The 18,168-nt window shown below is 36.2% G+C and overlaps 1 protein-coding gene and 1 long non-coding RNA gene across 6 annotated transcripts in view; one reads left to right on the forward strand and one right to left on the reverse strand.

The window, feature by feature from the left end:
* Nucleotides 1-18,168, forward strand: part of LOC146595576 (uncharacterized) — a 34,949-nt gene that overhangs the window by 14,633 nt on the left and 2,148 nt on the right. The window lies entirely within an intron of this gene.
* The window catches only part of LOC146595577 (uncharacterized), a 77,823-nt gene that overhangs the window by 10,041 nt on the left and 49,614 nt on the right, over nucleotides 1-18,168 (reverse strand). For all 3 annotated transcript variants that reach the window (XR_014895888.1, XR_014895887.1, XM_085305345.1), the window contains exon 3: nucleotides 9,567-9,677. Coding sequence is in view for 1 of the 3 variants with exons in the window: in XM_085305345.1 (XP_085161471.1) it covers nucleotides 9,567-9,578 (12 nt within the window). In the remaining 2 variants the exon portion in view is untranslated. The remainder of the gene's footprint in view (nucleotides 1-9,566; nucleotides 9,678-18,168) is intronic.

Consider the following 18,168-nt stretch of genomic DNA (forward strand, 5'->3'; position numbering starts at 1 on the left):
TAAATGATAAGACTAGTATGTTAGTTGAGAACCTGTAAACAAACCCTGGGTTTTCTGACACTTAGTAAACTGTCTAGGACTCTGAGCTCCTCATCAGGGAATACCATCCTCACCAAAGCTGACTAGGAATTTGTTCCTAATGAGTACAGAAAGGTCTACAAAATCTGTGTGAACTTATTTTAATTTTTAGAAAATAGCTATAAGTGTTCTTTAGACATTTGACTGATAAAATCAAGCTCTAATGTTTAATCTTATCTTTACACTGACACCCCCCACCAAGTATTGTTCACTAGAAATAATTATTCTGTGCAGATGCTGCCTGCCTCTTAGGCATTTTTTATAGTATTTTCATTCTCATGCTCTGTTCTAAGAAATCTGCTAGAGGCTATAAAGATGCTACTGGCAGGGAGCAGCAGGAGCAAGCTGCTCTGCAAGTGCAGGGCCCATCCCACAGCCCAGCGGGGCGAGCAGGCAGGCCTGGCGCTGGTAGTGGGATCAGCCGGGAATCCAGATTGCCAGAGAGGCTGCAGTAATTGAGGAGGGGCGGGCAAATCYGGCCGGTGGCTCAGGGTCCAGATCAGCAAGGTCTGTGGCTGGGCACGGCACCGCTGCAGCCCAGCTCAGGCGGAGGGCAAGGGCTCAGCTTCAATGTGTCCTGAGACTGAAGCGAGAGGCCCCACTTCTCACAGCTCTTTCTTGCGCTGCTCTGTCTCGGCAGTGACAGCCAGCCGGCACCATAGCGCGGCACCGCTGGCCTTGAGCACGGGCAGCCCCAGCCCTGCGCCGGGGACGTGCAGGGTCCCGCAGCTGCCCTTGGCTCAGAAGTCTCCAAAGCCAAAACTGTTGGAGGCCTAGAGAGCCTTTAGGGCAAATGTCAGTATATGGCTCTGATCTGGACCATTATCTGACCTCTAATGGAGGCCAAAAGCAGACACCTGGAGAAGGGTTATACCCTTCTCCAGGTGTCTGCTTTTGGCCTCCATTAGAGGTCAGATAATGGTCCAGATGAGCCCTGAGTGATCCATTATGGCTGGTTTTTATGTCCTTGTGTGTCAGTGCTTTCTGCATACAGAAGGGAACTGTGCTTATTTCTTACTTAAATAACATAATTTTAACTAAAGCTTTCATTATCTACTTTCTGATTTTAAGTTCCCTCTTGTTAGATTCTACTGACAGCAGGAATAATACAAAGAGCATACTTCCTGGATTCACTGTTTGTCAAAATTATCTTATTTAAAATAAGGCTAAATATAATCAGTTCATTGCAATAGACAGAATAGATTTCCATTCACAATAACATATAATGATTTTTTTGTGCAAGCTTCATTATTTTTTAGCCCTTRTTCTGCCTTGAGATTCTCAGAAGTCAACGTTTCAAATAAAAGATTCCAGCTATTTGCTGAACTAATACAATTAAACTTAGAGGTTAATAGGTCTTCAAATTGTGATGGAATCAATTAGCTATGCTATTCCTTTGGGTAAATTGTCAGTATGATAGAAGCACACTGATAGAAAATAAAGAATTGTTTGCTTAAATGAAAATGTGCTTCTCCATCTTGTATTATTATTAGTAGTGCTAGTCATAGCTGTGGAGTAGTAGTAGTAATTATTGTAGGAGTAGGTGTATTTATTTAACAATTGAAAAATCAGCTTACATGTAGTCAGTGGTGACATACGATTTCAGACCAGCAAACAGCTAACCTATAATGAGGATTGCCATAACATTCTGTCTAAATTACTCTGTTTCTCTTAAACCAATATTCATTACTTCTTAAGTCTTCTTAAATATAATACAAATTTTCATATAATCAGCACTGAACAATTATTAATTTAAGCACCTTTGAAACATGAATTGCCATTTGGAATAACTATAGCATTTTCCAAAGAATTAAGCCCCTAATGTAGGAATACACAGAACTTTCAATTACATTTTATAGTGCCTATTGCAAACCATTTTGTTCTACTAGAAAATCACATTCATTTCTGAACTGTACTGGCTCTTTTATTGATCTTTATTGCTTTAGTCACTGCTACCATACCCCTCCCCACCTTGGTTAACAGCGAATATCAGCATAGCCCTCTCCTTTGAAAGAAGCCATTGTATTTTATCAGAGGTTAAGGCTGTTTTTGTATAAACAGTTGTTACTACTTCTGTAAAACTTGCTTGTTTGGAGCCTGACCAGTCGTGCACATATTTGATCTGAAGCATGCATACATTTTCCATGAAACATTGTTATTGCATGGATAAACTTCAAATTAATTTAACTATTACGCTGTGCAGCTGCATATTGTGAGTAGCTGATATAAGCCAGTAATCACTGGCTCAGCACTACTCAGTGTATTTTGGAATATCTTTTTTTGACAATATTTGTGAGTCATTAGAGCAAATATCTGTGGAGAGATACTTTTGACTAGGTGCCTTAGTCTTTGCCTCAACTGTTGATTTATACAATGCTTTTCATGCTGTCTTTGGGCTGCAAGTTCTTGGAGAATGGCTATTTATTTATATCTTTTATATAAGCAGTAGCGGAGGAGCAACCCCTGGAGAACAGTATTACCACTGCTGAGTGAGATTTGCCTTTGCATAATTACCTATGTGTTCTTCTTTTTGGATACACTCGTTCTGTTTAATTTTGCATTGCTGGCCAACAGCAGTTAAAAGACTAGTGGTGTGTTGTGTAGTCACTGTGCTGSCTGTGCACAGAATTCCCACTGAGTCACAAAAGCTGTCGCTCAGCATTTTAAAATCTTATCTTGGTCTTGCCATGGCACCACTAGCTTTGTGTGCACTTCATTTGCTCATATTCCAAATGAACTTCATACTGTTGAAAGTCAGGAGGTTAACTTCCACCTCCAATATGTGAGCATATCTCAGAATGAATCACTCAGAAGTGCACTGGATTGCAGAATAGAGACCGTACAGCAAAAGTTTGAACCAGGTCATCTGTAGGAAAGAGTTTCATTCGTTCGAGTTATAGATAACTAGTGACTATGGCAGGAGTATAGATCACAAGTTGCACTGCTTTTTCTAGCTTTTTTTAAAATCTATTTAGCAAAATATATATATGTATGTGGTAATCCAATTTTAATCTAGCATTCCTTTCAGATATCTGAATGTAATATGATTATAGTGGGCATTGTTATCTTCAGACAAATTATTCCATCTTTTTTGGATGTTTTGCAAATTACATATATATACTTAATGTACTTCATCATTATGTTATACAACCTTCGATCAAATATAGAGCCAGCTGAAACTAAATTGCATCAGAAAACTTTCCATAATTACACAAGACAGTATACTTAGATATCTCATGCATTATAAAATGAGTGACTCTTTTGCAGCTCAGTAGATTGGACTGGCCTTTAGGTTTCATTTACGATAATGATGCAGAATGCTGGTAATTAACTTGCAGAGCCTGTCCTGAATATACAGTTGGAAGTATCTGCGCTATTTTGAGGAAAGCAGATTTAAAGGGAAGAGAGCATGGAAAAGGGCACATTCATTTTTCTGTCATGTTTTGATAGCCCAAAATATCCAGTGAGATTGCTTTTGTATATGGACAAATACATTTACACTTAAGAAAGTCTGCCATATGGATGCTGAATAGTTGAGAAAGGACATCTGTCGATACACTATTTCAACAGATTAATAACTACTTTTTCTTACCAGTGCTATTTCATAGTAGTGGTATGASAAGCTAATTTTCAAAGTTTTCTATAAACTTCTTAAGTTCAGCTTTCACTTTCAAAGCTGTATTTCTTGAGTTTTTCACTTTTTTTTTACTGGGAAAAGGTTTTATGAGTGCCAAGATCCAGTATTTTAATACCTCTCCCCCTCCCCCCAGCAGATTTGTCTTGAAGCTTGATTTTGCAAGGTACAGAGGAATATGGTGGCCCTGAACCAACAAAATTCTTAAACACATGCTAAACTGTCACTGAAGCCAATGGGATATAAATGTGTTTAAGTGCTCTGCCAAAAAGAGACCTTTTGTGGAAACAGAATTTGAATGCAGCATTATTGGTAACAATTTAATTCCATCTTCTTTTACTTATACAAAAAGTTTTATTTACTCACCATATTGTCTATCCTCCTGCAAAAAAGTAATTTAAAGCTTGTTTTTACAGATTGTTTAAGTAATGATATGAGTAATGAGACAATAAAAAACAAGAGCTACACATATCACCATCCACTCTTGAGAGCATAAGAGATAATTAGAAAACCTTGAAACTTTGAAAATGGTGAAAACTAAACTAAAAGACAGAAACTGCCACTGAAATAAGGCATTTTTTTTTGTGTGGATAGCTGTCAGAGACAGTGAACTCAACATATACTAACAATGGATGGTGATTATGATGATAGTATATTTCTTTAAGTGTCATCCGCAGTCATGAGAGTACAGATAAGCACTCCAAGAGTCATTTAACTGAGGAAAAAACTATTTAAAGTCTTCAGTCCTCTTACTCAYTGTTTTGCTGAATATGGGGTAGATCAGATTCCAGTGATGGCCCTGGGACAAAACCAATCGGGTTGTTTGTTGAAAATTTTCCATTTGAACTAGGACAATGGGTACAAAGAAAAGAAAGAGGCAGGTGTGGGAAAAGCTCTGGTTACCTGTGACCTAAGRAAAACAGCTCACTTGCTGTGGTTATGGATTGATAATCTACTTTGGTGAGGAGAAGTTAAAAGGTAATCTATTTCTCACAAATTTAAAAGAAAATAGTGCTAGAATTTGCTTCTATCCTGGGACACTCAAATATAACAATGTGCTGAACCCAATAGGTTGATGTAGCTTAGAAAATAAAATATTCTGATTTTATTGAATTAAAAATTACTAACTCAGTAGAACCACTGTTTTTGTGCTGCATTAGAATTTTTCCTGCAAGCCATCACCAGCCAATTACTCACCCTCACCTGGCCCTGATACCAAACACTTATCTCTCCTTTCCTCCAAGTACTAATGACCATCACATCGTTCCTTTTGCTAATAAGCTAAAAAGTTCCTTTGCTCCTTTATGTCAGCAAGTGCCTCTCTTTTTCCAGTAGTCTAACTGACTAAAGGAACTAGTTTAAATTCATAGCAATTGTCCCCTGCCTGAAGAGAAACCTGTTGTTTCTCTTTTAGACTTGAAGAATGGATATATGCCTGGTAGCCTGTTTTCTGCAACAGTATCAGTAAAATACAGGATATAACCTCTCCCAGCTAGTCCACAGGGACTTTAAAACTCTTTCCAGTACACTTGCTGAATTATGAGCGTTGTGTCTGTAAGACACAGATGGACACTTGCATTGTTTGTTTTTAGAATTATTGCTGTGTCTAATGGCAGGCAGTCACTGGGCAGACACTGTCTGCACTGACAGATAGATGAGAAAGCTTAAAAAATTGTATAGACATTAATATTGTTATGGGCAACAAGAACCTGTCAACTCACTGTATTTGGAGACATGTTGCTAAAAAATGGCCAACATGAGAATCATAAAGCCATTTGGCCATGTAAACCAGGAGATAAACCGTCRCAAACAGATTTTTATGTTTAGCAGTCACACATCCATTATAAAATATGGAGGTCTCATTTGTGGTTGGTCAACAGCATTAGTTGTACAGAGCTTATGTTTTTAAGATTCCTGTACAAGGCAAAGACTATTAATCTAATTATTTTTTAAAAACGCAATATTACAAAGCCTTCAATTGATGTAAAACAWATTCTTCAAAAAAGGCAACAATAAGCATCTTGATTTACTGTTAGATAGGAACTGAAGGCTAAAAAAAAGAAAAAYACATTAAAAAGTAGCCTCCATGTTGTAGCCAAATGCATTCTGTAACACTTTGTGGCTCTTGCTTTTCATAGCCAACAAACTAGGTATGTAAACCATTCACTATAAAAATAGCTTATCATATGAGTGATTTGACCAATTACAAACATTAGAAAGTCATGGCCACAGTTTTTTTTCCTGCTTTTTACTGGGAAATCCTGTTCTACCAGTCTATCGTTAAGAAGATTTATTATGCTACATTTTAATTCCAAAAGTAATTAAAAGGAAAGCAGAGCTCTTGTGTCATGCCCTTCACTTCTTTTAGTTCTTATATGAGGGTAAGGGCTACTACTTTTTTTTTTTTTTTTTAATTTTCTTCTGCTAATCATAACCCAAATAGCAGTACACTTAAAGCYGTACTTTGAAACCTAGTTGGCTAAGAATTCCAAATCTGTACTGTATTTTTATAACAGTCTGTATGACTGCTTTTCCATGAATGTGCTTAGAACTCAAATATTTGCACATGCAAATCTAGTAAATCTAGTAACTGCCTGAGCAAATATGAGCACAGTAATGAAACTTCCCATGAGCTTTCTTAAGAAAATTTGCCWTAAGAAACTTATCCAAGTCTAACTTTATGTTACAAAATACTTAAAATCCATAAAGACCAAAATTAACACTGTGTTACACTTATTCAGAGGCTTTATTGATAGGTATTGGTATTCACTATTGTATTATTTATCATATATTTAATTATTATGCATTYGAGTGAATAGTATATTATTGTCTCACTAGTGCCCCGTCACATTCTCCTTATTATTCCATACAGACCGGTCCTTTTCCAGTCTTCTCAGATCTTTCCCTTCCTCTTCTCCAGCTACCCTTGAGCCTTGCCCTGTACTCTTATCCTATTTCCATCTCATCTGTGAAAAGCTTTTGATTCTGCTGCTAGCAGAAGGAAAGAGGAAATTCAGCAGATCAGGAATGCACCTCTCAGCCTCTATGAAAATACTGACAGCCTTCCCCTTCTCCTTCCCTTTCCTTTCTCCTGGGGGTGGCGGGCAACTATTAACCAGTTCATATTTTTGTCTCCTTCAAGTGTGTGGGCCCTTTCACTAAAGAACCTGCATACTTTCAGGAGTTTTGGAAATGCAGGAGAAGAGAAGGTAGTAACTTTGCATGACTGACTCTCTACTGATCAATAAGCATCATGTGTTTAGCAAGCTTTAGGCTTGTAGCCAGAACTGCTAATAGTCCTTTTGGTRTTCCACAAATACCAGAACTTCTGAAACATCATGTTGAAAGATGCCATATTCTGAAACAGTATGGCCCAGAAGACTGGTGAGCTATTGCTTGTATGTCCTGAACTGATAAACAGCACAGATTCTAGGTGATAAATGTGACATGATATTTTATGTACTGCAAACTGACAATATTGCTGTAATGAGGAATGACATATTTTTAACATCCTACAATTCCTCAGGGCTAACTCCCTAACAGTGATATTCGCAACATGTGACATAACCAATTTTCCTTCTGGTAGACAGAAAACCTTGCTGTTACAAGTCAGGAATTCCTGGCAATTGGATGATTAGCACTTAAGCTGATGTGCTAGCACTGATGTCCACAGAATGAGTTCCTTGTTTGGATTAGGGTGGGGAATACAGAGCGGGGAGGAAAATAACCCGTGTGTGTGTGTGTGYGCRCGTGTGCGCACGTGCACAAGTGTGTGCACATATGACTGTGTCTAGAGGGATTCATTCAGTCACAAAAAATTCTCATATGTTCAAATTATTTAAAACATGTATTTTCTTAATAGTCTACAGAAAGTACAGTAGCCAACACTACAAGAATCCTGCATGGTAATCAGCCATGGAAGTTTTTGATTTCTTATTTTTGAACAAGTCATTTAATCATTAAGGTGTTTTGTTTGAATAAAAACGATTTTCACAAGCATAATCAGAAAAGGCTATAGTGTACTTAATTACTATTATTACTATTATTTCCTACTATTGTATTTATATATAGTAATAATAGAAATATGTAGAAATAAGGATGAAGACTCTCTTATGTTAGACAGCTCTATATTAGTCACTAAGTCCTTTATTTACACTATGCTTGGACTAGTCCTACTAGCATTTACAACATAACAGTGTCTGTTAGATGTTACAGATTCACAACGGGATTTTGAATTGATATGGTTAAGACTCTGAAGAAAATTAATCTCTTTTATTGCAAAGACATTTATGCTTGCTTGTAATAATTCTTGAATCTGACTGGAAAGAAGACTAACAAGGGCATCTGAAGTTAAAAAAATTGTTATAATGTGGTTTCATTTTTCCTCCTTAGCTTCTGATATACTGATAGAAAAGTAACTTGCCTTAAGAAAAGATCACAGACTATGCAAATAAAGTTATGAAACATCCAGCCCTGCATGTATTTATAGTTTTATATTCTGCAAAGCATATTTCTAGAGAGCTCCTAAAAAGCAAGGGAAATATCAGTGAGTACACCACTTGATACTACCACATCTTGGGTAGTAATCAGCCAGGGCTTTTTGTCATTTCTTATTTTTGAACAGGCTAATTAATGATAGAAGTATTTTAAACGAAAGTTTTAACAAAGATGTTGACAGACACTTCCCATATTAGTATATGTATGCATACAGATGTATAGCTACACATCTTTATAGATGTACAGGTATGTGTATGCATATGTTTGAATATAAAAAGGAGACTACACAAACACAAATGTTTGCATCCTATATATGGGTCTGTAGAGTTCGTTCATAGTCATGTATGAACTCTTGATTTGGATGTTTTCCTAATCAAAATGTTTGTTTTTAATTTACAGAGAAGGYACTAAAAATAATTTCAGAAATAATCTTACAAACTTTTTATAACTTGAATAATTTTATAATCATACTTTAGACCATGACCCTGAAAACCTTTTACATCTGTGAAGTCTACTGAAGAATTGAATGATAAATATACTGCACATTGGAGACAGAAGAGCTACAAACTCTTCAAATGCTTTGACTGTGAAGTGATTTGTCAGAAACAATAAAGGACTTAAATATGTCACCCAACATGAAGCCGTAGCTCTCTGGGCGAACTTTTCTAAAAATCACACTTAGATTGTGCTAAATTAATCCATGGGATTTCAAGAAAATAACACTAGAAGTGAATATGACCTGGTGTATCTAAAGCTGTGATTTACCCAAGCCCCTAAACATACAGTCTTGAGACTCATACTGTCAATTTTCAAAATTAAAAATTTTTTAACACTGTTTCTGATAGTTAACTGAAGTTAAATATGTTATGAAAGAGAAAATACAGATAACCAAAAGCTTTTCTTGGTAAGTGCAAGGATGTAATGCTTTATTTTTTACATTATTTTAGATAATGTAATAATCATTTATGTTCCTTTATTCACAAAAATAACTTTATATATATATGTATGTATGTATATTATATGTATATTATAAAAAGTTAGTTCAACAGTTCTCTTTAATTATGTTAGATTTGGACACATTTCCTCTTATTTCCTAAACTTCAAGTGCTCAAATCTACACAAAGAAAACTTCTCTTTMCCTGGAAGTTTCTGGCTTCCTGACTTGCAAAGCATCAGAGGCAGGGACCATATGCTTGGGAATTATCACTGTGTAGTTGTCCTGTTCTTCTATGTTTCTCCAGACATCTGCTATAAGCCACTGTCTCAGACAGGATACTGGGTTAAATGGACAGGATACTTTGGTCTGATTCATTATGACTGTTCTAATTTTATGTTATCATAGTCCATTTGAACTCACCTGAGCCCACATAGARTATAGCTCTTCAGGGAGACAGTTGCAGTTAATTACTCCATTTCATGCAGATCTGGGGGAAATTAGACTTGCCGAAGTGAGTTTTAACTTGAACCACTGCAAGAAAAGGCAGTAACAGAATCCATTACTCATTGCATTGTCACACTCCAGTATTCTTCCTCAATATCAGAGGATTCATAGAGGCCATGTCCTTTTGAGACATGTGTCCTTAATGAGAACTGTGTGAGCAAAAAGACGGTGATTTCTCTTCAGTTTATGTCTGTCTAGTTCAGAAGGTTGGATTTAATAAGTCAAAGTTCCATAGTATATCCTTAACAGCTGAAAAATATATTCCTTACTCTTCTAAAATGTACCCATATTTCCTTACTTTATACTTGTAGATATGTGATTATATTTCTGAAAACATTTTCCTAACATTCTATCAGCAATAAGTGATTACTTTTATTTTTTTTTATAAATGCTTTCAGAAGCCCCAGTCATKACTTCATTACTATGGGCATAGTACACATCCTAGATGTTTTGCCTTTGCTACACCGCACCTACTTTTGATGGGAAGTCCCTCTAAAGCTAGTGGGGCTTCTTGTGGGTTAAGGCACTGTTCACTGTGAAGAGAAGCACTGATCTGAGAATACTATGGATAGAAATAGGAATGCAAGCAAATGAAAAAAAATTTTGAAGATTATACAAAGTGATTATTAAAATTAGATAAAGTTTGTGGATCTGCCATCATAAATTGACTGACATTGTACAAACTTTGCAGGAATTGTAAACCTAAATGAAAACCTATACATTTAGCTTTGCATAGGAGTAAGAAGTTTTGGGGGAATTTGTATTCATATTCTTGCACAAATAATAGAAATTAACCATCATCATTATCAGGTAGGAGTATGGTTGAAAAGGGTGGTCAATCTTGAAGTCTGTCAACAAAAGACATGTATGAAAGTACATGAACAATAGTTCTTGCAAAAYAAGTAACTGAAGATGTCGCACACTAGGTAGGCATTTGTGTTCAAATGCTAGTTAGGTAGGTATTGATTTGTGTGTTCAAAGCTGTAATTCTTATCCAATTTTGACATATGTATCCTGATGTCTACCTGCTAAAAATTGATTCTTTAAGATTATTTCAGAAAAACCATCAAATAGTGTCTTGGTCCATAGAATCATATGGCTAGAACATGCTGAACTCTCCATTTTATACTTATCTTTTCTGTGGGAATTTCTCATGAGTGCAGGATACAGTACAATAGTTCTTTAAAAATAACCTTGTAGTTCTGCCAAAAGAGAAGGAAGAATAAATGCTGTGAGAGACAGAGGAACTAGCTATAGAAGCAGGGTTATATCTGCCCAGTATATTCTACTGGTAAGCCTAAAGACTATCCAGTCCTATGTCCAGAAGGCATAAGGGCTGTCATCTCCATCTCCAGACAGACATATGGATGGCAGCACTCTGAAGAATATGGTTAAATCCTTTTTCCTTTTATAAACCTTGCAGTAATCCTGCTTGAACTCAAAGAAATAATGTCAAAGCACACTTCGCTAAAAGACCCATTTTGTAAAACAGATTTTTACAAACTCTCAAAGAAGGAAAAATGTTTCCTTGTCATTTTTGCTTTCTTTCATTTCTTACTAGGGTTAGGACTGATTCTTGCAAACATGACCCTTTGCAATGTTCACATGCTAGCTAATAGAGCTCCGTACTAGCGTACAAAAATGTGATGGAACTATCTGTTAATAATAGTTACTAGAAAATAACTATCAGCTTAGTGGCTATAACCACCTTCATTATTTAGATTAAAAAAAATACAGAATATGTTCAGGAAGGATAAACAACATGCACTTTGAATTTTTACTTTTATTCCAGTTTTATAATCTGAAGTACTTCTGTTATCACACGAACTACCAGGCTCCAAGAGAACATGAAATACATGACAACCAATTTTATAGAAAAAAGGAAGACGAAAAACAAAGAAACTCAATGTTCTATTCCTATGTAAGTCTGAGAATTCCAAAATCTCAGAAGTTATGCATTCCTACACTTGAAGTGGAGCTGGTGAGCCAAGAGTCTTTGATTAACCAGTGAAGAGAAAGCAGGCTCACACAAAATACTTCAACGTTCAGGCCCTGAGAGAAGGGGTTATTGCATCTCTCCAGCTACCTCTGGTTTGCTCTTGCTGGAATAGAAAATTCTRTTCTCTTCTATGAAAGCTAAAGGTACATATTTTCTAGAGAAAAGAGAGCCATCTGCATTACATTTTTGCATGGAATTAGTTGCAATTTATTGTAGAATAACAGCTTTTAAGGTACTTTTTAATAAACTGACATACAGGAACTATGCTAAGATTAGGCACAAGTCTTATCATTATTTATATAAAACAGCTGGCGCACACAAACTGCTCTAAGTCCCATGTTTGGGATATTTGTGATCCTAAAAGAGCAAATCTCTTTCAACATGTTTACTTAGAAGAACTGATCGTGAACCCAAGTTGCTTAGGACAAAAGGCCCAGTGAAATTAAAGGGAAAGCACAGCAGTTAGATTCTATTTACATTTCAAACCGAAAAGGAATCCACAAAGGATTATCAAAGCATTATGCCATGTAGGTGGAAATATTTTATGCATGCAGATGGTCTATGGTACTTGGCTTGTTATTACAGAGAAAACAGGTAGTTACATAATGATATCTTATATAAACATGTTGTTGTTTAATCATTTACAGTTGTTCTGCTTTCTTCTGTCACTATAATGCATCARTTAAAAAATACATTTAAGCAACAGGTCAATTCAGTCATTGAGTAAATTCTGTCCTACTATCTGAAGTATTCAGTACTTAGGAAATATTTTCTGAAGCTGTTAAAAAATGAAAATATTACATTCTCCAAGGGAGATATTACAATTTCCTAAACAGGTATGTTGCATAGAGCCTGAACTCAAAATAAGATGTGGATCTTTCTAAAAATAGTACGGTTAGGACTTAGTGAGGTACATATACAAACTCCTTCCTGTAGCAGTCACCTATACTCCATATCTGATAAAGAGTATATTACCCAGATATTTCCATTACCCACTAACTGATGATGATAAATATCTCATTCTGAAATGCTAACTATTAACCTGTTGGTATAGTAATGATTTGGGGATAATGTTGGCATTCGCTTCCCTTCAATTCTAAGCAGTCTTGGGAATATTTTTTCACTATAAAGCTGTGTTTATAATTCCTTCTCATTGACTAATTGTAGTCTGYGCACTGAAATAATAATATGTGTATGGTCTTCTCTTACTTGCTTTGGTGCAACAACAGGGGAAGACTTAGGGGAAAAAGGAAGAGTGTGAATGTTGTAACTTTGCAAACTCTCCATCTTCTAGGCCAGTCTTGTGATTTCTGCAGTTCTAGTGCTTGTAGGAAAGAAGTCTTTCTGCTTTGCCCTACACTGTTGAGTATATTAAAGACCTAGAAGCTCTTACCCAGCTAGAGTTTCTAGCATTGTTGGTGGGGAGGCAGAGAGGAGGGATGGTCTAGCCATTAAAGAGAAATGTTGTAAGAACAACACAACACAAATACAGTCTGATTCTTATCACAAATACTGAATTAATCATTCTAAGCCACTTGGCACTAATATGCAAGAAGACTACATTCAGCTTTAGTGAGAAAAAGGGAAAGCTGAGGGGAAAGAACGGTGAAATAATATTTTATAATTACCCTTTCCAAAGAAAGAGACAATAATGAAAGAATAGGTCACTAATTCCACTCTCATCAAACCTACAGTTATTTATTTTTTATAAATTATTTCAAATATTCTGTCATCTACCATACACATTCCTTTTCMCTCCATATAAAATATATGGAGCTCCATATAAAGTACATGGATTCAGCTCCATATAAAGTTTATGAAACCACATAGCATGTGATCTAGAGAGCTCCTTAAAGCAGATGGAGAAGGACCATGGAGAATCTCCCATATGTAAAGGAAATACTCATGTAAAATTCACTATAGAGGGCAGGGTGATTTATGAGGAGACTGAAGCTTTTCTATTGACACATCCCCTGCTGAGCAGGGAGGTTGGACTAGATGATCTCCAGAGGTCCCTTCCAACCTTACGGATTCTATGATTCTATGATCCCATGATCCTATGAGGCACATGCGCTGCATCACCTGATGTGAAGGTGACTGCACCAGATTTCATCCCTTCTATCAGCATTCTGGCTTTGTCACCACTTAATTTGTTCTCTCATCTCTGGAGAGAAGTGTGTTAACTAGAATGTCTTTCCGAGGTGGTATTTTTTGTTCTTTCTGTTTCTTGTATTTTTAAAAGTTGACATAACAGAATTCCCCATTTTCAAACARATCTTTCTCAAACTGATAATTTGCAAGTATTATTATTATTGCTTATACATATACCATTTCTTCATTCTCCTCTGATTTCATGTGTGTGGTAGTCTTGATCTTTTCATGCCACAGCTCTAAAGTTATATCTTCCCTGTTATCTGACTGAACATCTATTTATCTTTAGACATCTAAATTTGCCTATAATCTTCTTTTGTTTTACTCTGTGTAAGTTGCTGTGTGGTACATATCCCTTAGTTATCTTAATACTAGTGCAGGAGAGACATGAACATGTCCATTTGTATAATGCTACTGTATATTTGTATATTTGTATAATATCATGGAGCTAAGTGGTTTCTGCAGTAACTGTTAGAAAATAAGATTTGTTTGACTCATTTTTATCATCTCTATTCTATCAAGTTACTGTAATAACAATAATTTCCACAGATTTGGATTATTTCTAAATTATTTTCTATTATTTCTATTTACTGTGTTACTTTATATACATATACAATTCCTTTAGCTATGTTTCTGAGTTCATCTACTATAGGCAATGCTTAAAATCTATCATTAAAAAAACTTAAAATCCTAATCCCATAAAGACTTTGAAATTCAGATATATTTTTTCCACAAAGCACATTCACTCAGGCATGAATGACAAAATGTAACAATTCAATTTATTTTTGTATAATGACATTCATACAAAATTTCATAAAATGCTTCTGAGAGACAAGTGTAATAGCAAGATAAGACCTTGCAGAACTGACAACAGTGACTTTGGTGCAGGCAGAAAGTGACAATGAAGTGCTGCGATAGATTAGAGAGAAATGAAAGTTAAAATATAAGAGAGAAGTGAGCATTTTGTAATTGAGTGAATGGAGTAATATTATTATCAGGAGGAAATAAACAACTGGAAAAGGCGAGTGTGGTCCATGTTACCTGTGGCTGATATGAACAGACAGTTAAGGGGGATATAAAAAAAGGAAAGTGGCAAAAGGGCCACAAAGAAAGTGCAGTCCCATGCAGTCACAGGAGGACCAAGAAGAAACCAAGACAAGGGAACTAGATGGCTATYGATTGCCAAGACTGGTATGGAGGAAATTGGTAGGGAATTTTGTATTAAGAAGGGAAAATGTGTATTTGTTGTGAAGACAGGAAATCCCGTATGATATGCCACTCTTCGAAATAAGAGCGATGTAGCTTCAATATTATGAACTCTTTAAATTTAGGGATTAATWTAGGATAAATTAAGATAGAAACTACTGAAATACTGAAATATACTACTGACAGAAATACAAACCTAGCCCTGTGATGAGAGAGGATTGTTGTTCTCAAAATAACTATGTTCAAGGATTTAGGACAGAGGAGGAAGAAAGGGGGAGCAGAAAGGGGATGCAATCACGGCTGTAATCTGCACGAGGAAGTCTCAGAAATTCTTGACTGGAATTTGCTGGCTGAGGTTTATAAGTGGCACAGGCAGGTATGAAATTGCATGAATTATAGCACTGCAATAATATAAGAAGGGCAAAAAAAAGCCAGAGTTGATAGGCAGAGAAAGTGCTCTCAGAAGCATGAATGAAAACAATGGAAAAGGACCTCTGGAAGAGCTCAGGAAGGAAGAAAATGTCAAGAAGAGTTTTTAAAGCTTATGATAGTCAGTAATGAAAAAAAAATAGTGTAACTCTTGGAGAAAAGTGCGTTAGAAGTGATGGAAAAAAAGAGAAGAAAAAAAGAGCTTCTGGAACTGAAGGAACCGAAAGTGAGTTGTCCAGGCCCTCTGGAGATACAGTGATGAAGGAGGTGCAGAGATGGCTGACTGCTGAACAGTGGAGTTTCATGAGGAACAGAAGCAAGAGGTGGAAATGAAAGATATGTACATTATTTTGTGTATCAACCATTCTGGAGAAAAGTGATTACCACTAGTATATACTTTATTTAATCTTTGTATCTAGAATATGTTTCACAGATTTTTATATATGTCTGCTTTTTGGTATATGGATTTACTTCTCGAAACAGAGCGGATTTCCCCCACTGTGGTGAAGTGGGGTGTTTGGATACACATGCAATGCATATTTATGTGTTCACTTATCTGAAACTATTGTAGCTTGTTTTGCAAGATAATGTACTGAAATCCAGCATATCCATTTCAAAAGACGGAATTTGTCAAATTAGAATTATATAAATGCACACTAGACAAAAACAAACATTCTGTATCAAAATGATCTCAAAATATAATGGAATAGATGATTACAGTTTAGCTTTCATTACTTCTTAATATTTGTAGCATACCCTTAAAATTTGTGTGCAATATTTTGCAAATATAATACCATTCCAGAACTCGATTGTAATCTCTTTAATTACATGAATACTTCCATTGATTTATATGAGATAGTTCATATAAATAACCATTAAGAAATGCTTGTCTATTCCCCATGCTCACATTCTAGCTTCTAGTTTTATAAGGTTATGGTAGTATAAAGTGTTTGATATTAAATCTTCACTGACAAATGAGGAGAAGGTTTATTTTATTGACCAAATTTCAATGTGTGCAGATTAATAAAGTATGACTTAGTGGGTTCCATGTCATGTGTGCATGGGAGCAGGGAGAATTTATGTAATTGTGTAAGGGGGATGCTGTGCTCTGAACAAGTTTATGAGTCCTCATCAAGTGGAAATGCATAAGTTATGAGCTTCTCTTTAAAATACTGCTATTTGCAGTTGTAAAAATGGCCAACTTCCCTGACTGTATGAGTTTCATACCCTATATTCTGGAGAGCTGAGACAGATAAGGGTCCAGAGCTGCTATTGAGGGGGACCTACACAGGCTGGAAGAATGGGCTAAGGGGAACCTTATGAGACATTCATCATGGCTGACTCTGCTGTGGGCAGGATGTTGGCCTAGACATCTCCTGAGGTCTGTTCCAGACTGAATGTTTTGTGATTCTGTGATTCTTGATGGCTCCCAAGTGGCCACTGCTCCACTAAGAAGGGAGGTTGGTCAGGATGTGTACCTGCATCCTAGGGAATCTACATGAAAGATAGCAGCAGCTCTTGATTGCTCATTTTTTGCCATAAAGAAGGATGTGGATTACCTAACAGCCTCACATCATGATTCATCCTATGCAATAGCCCTGGTGTGACTGACACCACTGCATTGATTAAGAGCCACAGCCTCGCTATCTCCGTGCTATAGCTTATCATACAAATGAAAGAAAATATGTAGTAGTTGAGATGGAAAGACTTGTGCATCTTCTATAGTGCAAAAAGAGGGAGGGGAATACAGTTTTTCAAAAACTACTTAATGATGTGAGAAGCATGGAGGCCGAACATTGTCCCTCAGTCAGAGAAACATAAAGCTGGATAACCAGGATGGCGGGAGAAAAGATCACAAGCCTGGGACCAATGTGTATTCTGGGCCCAAGCCTGTAAAACTTCTATTAGCAATATGACAAGGCTTTATGTCACCATTTCCTAGGGGAAATGTCCTAGTTATACTCACCAACAGACAAGACGGTGCAGTAAATTAGTTACTGTTCTGCCTTCAGCTTTGTTACTTTTACTCTGCCTTTTTGAACTAGGATCCAAAGGTGGCACTAAAAAGTAGGGGGGAATTTATTATCGCTTAAAAACAACAATAATATACCACAAGTGTTAACAAACTTTGCAATTCAAAGGAAGCGGTACCATTATGTTTCTCTTCTATTGACTCTTTCACGGCTCTTTTTTATTTTGCTCCCATCAACCTTGTACAGTGCACAGGGAGGTGGGAAAAGGAGTAAAGAAAAGAAACCACTGAAGATGATTAAAAATTTAGACACAGGTATGATGACAGCAAAGTGAAAATATTATTGAAGAGGTGATAGGAAAACTTAGCAAAACCAGCAAAGGGATTAGAAAGTGATTTAAGAGGTAAAATAAAGAATCATTAAGTTTACAACAGCTGTGCATTCTCAAAAGATGATCTTGGAATATATATAGCCTAGACACTAGAGTTCAGATTCTTTTATCAACACTGCATATATCATTATCATTTCTGTGCTTTTTATCAGTTGACATGAGGGGTATGGCAACTCCCTCATTCTTTATCATAAAAAATCTGAATTCTAGGTGATCTGTAGAAGTACAGGAAAGGTCATAGTATATAGCTGCATAGAACATAGCCTGAGAAAACACAAGTATTTAATGCTTCTTCTTGGTGCTTGTCTATATTACTAAACTCTTGTCTATTCAAAAACAATGTTTAGAATTTGTAAGGTAGGTAGCTAT

This window comes from Rhea americana, unplaced genomic scaffold (genome assembly GCF_003343005.1).
Source record: "Rhea americana isolate MKP2758 unplaced genomic scaffold, rheAme1 scaffold_22, whole genome shotgun sequence".
Lineage (NCBI taxonomy): Eukaryota > Metazoa > Chordata > Aves > Rheiformes > Rheidae > Rhea > Rhea americana.